The 4,767-nt window shown below is 43.9% G+C and overlaps 1 protein-coding gene and 1 long non-coding RNA gene across 2 annotated transcripts in view; one reads left to right on the forward strand and one right to left on the reverse strand.

Moving 5' to 3' along the window:
* The first annotated feature begins 1,453 nt into the window (after positions 1-1,453).
* Positions 1,454-4,767, forward strand: part of LOC109530773 (high affinity cationic amino acid transporter 1-like) — a 7,189-nt gene continuing 3,875 nt past the window's right edge. Inside the window, exons 1-6 of the mRNA XM_019894653.1 lie at positions 1,454-2,068; positions 2,781-3,172; positions 3,357-3,515; positions 3,995-4,166; positions 4,245-4,378; positions 4,578-4,750. Of these exons, the coding sequence (XP_019750212.1) occupies positions 2,803-3,172; positions 3,357-3,515; positions 3,995-4,166; positions 4,245-4,378; positions 4,578-4,750 (1,008 nt within the window). The 5' untranslated portion in view covers positions 1,454-2,068; positions 2,781-2,802. The remainder of the gene's footprint in view (positions 2,069-2,780; positions 3,173-3,356; positions 3,516-3,994; positions 4,167-4,244; positions 4,379-4,577; positions 4,751-4,767) is intronic.
* The window catches only part of LOC109530774 (uncharacterized), a 15,585-nt gene continuing 15,031 nt past the window's right edge, over positions 4,214-4,767 (reverse strand). The window contains exon 3 of the long non-coding RNA XR_002171063.1: positions 4,214-4,226. This is a non-coding gene — a long non-coding RNA (uncharacterized LOC109530774). The remainder of the gene's footprint in view (positions 4,227-4,767) is intronic.

The raw sequence follows: 4,767 nt of genomic DNA on the forward strand, positions 1-4,767 counted from the left end.
GAGAATAAATACTTTCCACGTCTGTGTTAGCTCAACAGGCACCAAATACTTAGCAAATACTTATCATTCTTTGGCCCGTTAGCCTGCGGACTGGCCCGATTCGATCGCGAGGAATATAGGGGGAAATGGAGAGAAAAAAAAATGTGTGTGTGTGTGTGTGTGTGTGTGTGTGTGTGCGTGCGTGCGTGCGTGCGTGTGTGTGTGCGCAGTGCACGTGTGCGTGCGTGCGTGCGCATGGAGGTATGCTCTACTTCTTCGATCAAAGCGACACTCTTACCCACGTGTGCTATATTATCAAGATCTCCACTTGAAGATAAAAGGGGTGTTCAATTCTCCTCACTCCAAGTGCGTGACTGTGTGTGTAATGTAACCCTATACTTGCGTTATATACAGTCTTACAGCTATGTCAGCTTGGATGGATACACGTCCCACTATCTGCAATGCCACTTTGTTTGTTTGTGGCATGCTTTTGTTTAAACATGAGAATAAATACTTTCCACGTCTGTGTTAGCTCAACAGGCACCAAATACTTAGCAAATACTTATCATTCTTTGGATTGAGAGAAAAATTTCAGTGATTGAGCAGTTTGGTACGAGGGCTCCACGTAGTGGTCGCATAAGAATAGTTGTTGAAGTTTTTTCTTCATCAAGTACTTTTTCTGGATTCAGGCGCGGTGTTGATTTTCGAGTTTTGCAGAATGTGAGTGGCTTTTTTAAATATTATTAAATGGCCCTTTTTAAATATTTGGTACTTGTAAAGCTAAGGGGGTGGGGGGTATTATTATTGTATTACTATTTGCTGTAAGAGATTTGGAAATCTGATCAATAAAAAGCTACTTCCTTGTCGTTAGCGCCATCTTTTGGTTGAAGGCAGTGAGTACAGTCTGACAAGCCATATTTTTTGTTTGTGTACCATATCTATACTTTTTATGTACAATTTGTCAGGTTCTTAACGTAGACAAAAGATGAGGGAATATCGTCTTATATCGGAACAACCGCAACGTAACGGCCATAGATGGTACCTCTGCCATACACATGAACCTCGGTCGGAAGGACACGCCCTGCCTCCGACGTGCGCAGATATATTTGGTTTAATTTTTTATTGTATTTATTTATTTTTGTCTGATGTTGTGTATTAATAGCACAAACTTGGCCATTCACAAAAAAAGGTAAACCTCTTCAAAATCGGCTGACTTTCAATATCCGTGCAATGCCTTTAAAGTCGAGGTTGCCCTTGCCAATATGGCCGCCACGGTGGTGTTCACCTTCACATTTTCGCTGTAGATCATTTTACTATTCGCCCTCGCTAAAACATCTTGCTATATTAAATAGATACAGATATTAATACATGTATTATGACGCACATGCACATGTGGACCCACGTTGCGTTTGTGACACAGCCCATGAATGGTTTGTGTAAAAGACGAAAGTGCAGATTCAAAAAGATACACGTGTTTACCTGAACGTCAGCATGAAGGCTATGCGAGCCCTTGGCACGTTGAAGCGATTTCGTCACCGAGACGTCCAAGGGCCTCTCGATGCTCTAAAGTTATAAATAAACAGAGGACATAAAAATGGTGCAATGTCAAAACGCGAACTAAATCGTAATAAGTTAATGTTTCCGCTCTTGTTGAAGCTGTACTGGAAGTAGCCTCTGGTAAAGTAGCCCCTGCAGGTGGGCTCTCCTCCTCCGGGTGGCGCCAAAAACAACGCTTTTTCTCTGCGCCAATATCAGACTTATTGAGTTGGTCAATGTAAAAAGTAAGGTAAAACCTTTAAAAAAAAAAGAGAAGAAAAAGGCAACTCCCTGATGGTTATATGGAAAGAATTATTAGTGCTCGGGGTCCAGCTATTGAGAGAGGCAGTAACTTGACGAATGCCCGATTCACTAAAGGGTGTAGGAGGATCTTGAAAATGAAAACTTCAAACCCACTTTAAGAATCCTCATCGTTATGGTCATGAATCACGATGTGAACCCTCTGCATTCCACGCCTCACAGCAGTAAAAGCCAGTGGTTGGAAGTGGCAAAGCGCAAATACTTTGTTCCTGTCCTTAAGTAGATATTTCAGGTACCTATACTTACTATTTATTTTTCTGATGACTTTACTTTTGCTCTATTTTTCAAACATCAGTACTGTGTACGCCTTACTTTGTGAATGGTTACTTTTTTTAAAAAAAATCTGCGCGGATGATATATTAAAAAAGAAAGACGGAGGTAAAATCAACTTATTTGAGATATTGATTGATCAAAATCTTGGGGTCTTATAAGCTAGGAAAAGTGTCACTGTAAACGGTGACACAGACCACTAACAACATGTGATTGCCAAGGAAGAATCCGATTGCCTTTGAACATGGCGATCGATCATTGTCAAAAATTTCTCAAAATATTCTTTTACTTTTTCACATTTCTTCTTTGTGGCCTTACACGTCTTCCTTGATAATTGCACCATGTTTTTGTGGTTCCCCCCAAAAAATAATAGTGCTGTTTACTGTATGTGGAGCCCTTAAAATCCAATGCAGGGTCACAGTGATTCCGTTACAGTGCACCGGTGGATGCGTGGTGCTCAATCGCTTAGTGCAAGGGGTTTACGATCTCTTGATAGGGCAGTTTTCCTGTTGTCATTAGCTTATTTAGCATTTTTGTTGTTGGTTCACAGCATACTGGTAAGCAAAGTTATGAAAGCACTGTGTTTTCAAGCTAATGCTAGCAAGCTCATCAACAACTCACGACATGTAATGTGTTTTTTTTTTTGGTACAAATGTGTGTTGTTTTGCCAACAGTCCACATCCCGCCTCAGGCGCGATGATTCCAGAAGCCCTGAAAAGCTTCGGGAGGCAGCTGGTGCGCATCAAGGTGGTGGACTCCACCAGCGACGAGACCCGCCTGTCGCGCTGCCTCAACACGTTCGACCTGGTGGCGCTGGGTGTCGGGAGCACGCTGGGCGCCGGGGTCTACGTGGTGGCCGGCAACGTGGCCAAAGAGAATTCGGGACCTGCCATCATTCTGTCCTTCCTGATTGCGGCGGTGGCCTCCATCCTGGCCGGCCTGTGCTACGCTGAGTTTGGTGCCCGCGTGCCCAAAACAGGCTCGGCGTACCTTTACACTTACGTGACGGCCGGAGAGTTGCTGGCCTTCATCACCGGATGGAACCTCCTCCTTTCGTATGCCATTGGTGAGACATTTTACAGATTCATGAGGTTGGATCATGAGCATTTAGTTTCACCACATTTGGCAGGCAAATTCAACTTGGGTGAAAAAAAAACAAAAAACAAAAAAAACACTTGACTGACTTGCCTGCAATGAGGTCAGATGCTAAAGTTCCTGCCCTGAATTGATTTTGTCTCGTTTGTCCACAGGTACTTCGAGCGTGGCCAAAACGTGGAGCATCACCTTTGACACGCTCATCGGAGGCAAAATCGAGAAGTGGAGCAAAAACAACATACCCATGAACTTGCCTGGTGTCCTTTCAGATCACCCTGATGTCCTTTCAGTCGCTCTCGTCATGATTTTGACAGGTCAGAATGTCCTGATTGTCAAGAAACGAGTATCACGTTTCCCAATTATATAATTGCCTTAGTCATTTTTGGAAAACAAAAAGTCCAGTTGCCTTGATTCAACCTTTGCAATGATTTGAATGGCACTTTCAAGTTACACATTCACAATTAATACAAAGAAGTTTTTCTTTGTATTAATTAAACAATTTCACAGCACATTATTTGTGAGCATTTTTTAATTGATGATGTGACATTAAGTTAAACGTGAGTTGGGCAATTATGCTGTGATGCTAATGCTGTACGTATGCCAAGTTTTGAAAAAAAAGTTGCTTAGCCTGGATTTTATATATTTTTTTTAAATCTCTACTTATTGGTCAAATTATGACTTTTTCTCCAAACCCAGATGTTTTTTTTTTCTCTAATTATCAAAAGAATGTTTTTGTTTTACTTTTCAAGTTTTACTAAATGGTTGAAAACTGCCACATATTGAACGCTTCCAGGCGTGCTCGGTTTTGGCGTGAAGGAGTCTGCGCTGGTGGGCAAAATCTTCACCAGTATCAACATCCTGGTTCTCATGTCCGTCATGGTCGGCGGGATGATCAAAGGGGACCCCAAAAACTGGAAGGTGCACCCAGACAACATCCTCAGTGCCGCCAACGCGTCCTCGCCCAAGTGAGCGGCGAGACGACTTTGTCGTCACCAAACGTAACTGAATCCTCTCGGCTGATGAGTCTTTTTCTGCGTTTTCAGTACAACCGATCATTCATCTTTGAAGCAAAGTCTGGGCGCGGGGGGCTTCATGCCCTTCGGCTGGACAGGGGTCTTCTCCGGGGCCGCCACCTGCTTCTACGCCTTCATTGGCTTTGAATGTATCGCCACGACAGGTGGGTGCAAACCAAAGGAAAAAAAGTTGCTACGTTTCAGATTTTTTTGGCGGGGAACAAGAAAAATGATGTTGCAAGAGACACATGACACACATATACTGGCGAGTCACCGGGAAGGTGTTTGCAGGGCCATGCTGCCACCTTGTGGCGTTTTAAAGTATGGCTGAAATGAATGGAAACTGTTGCCTCTGCCGTTCAGGTGAGGAAGTGAAGAACCCGCAGAAGGCCATCCCCATCGGGATTGTTAGCTCGCTGCTCATCTGCCTGGTGATGTACATGGGCGTGTCGACAGCTCTCACCGTCTTGATGCCGTACTACCTGCTGGACAGGCAGAACCCGCTGCCGGTGGCCTTCACGCACGTGGGCTGGCCGGTCGCCACCAACGTCGT

The sequence above is a fragment of the Hippocampus comes genome, unplaced genomic scaffold (genome assembly GCF_001891065.2).
Source record: "Hippocampus comes isolate QL1 unplaced genomic scaffold, H_comes_QL1_v1.1 scaffold89, whole genome shotgun sequence".
Classification (NCBI taxonomy): Eukaryota; Metazoa; Chordata; class Actinopteri; order Syngnathiformes; family Syngnathidae; genus Hippocampus; species Hippocampus comes.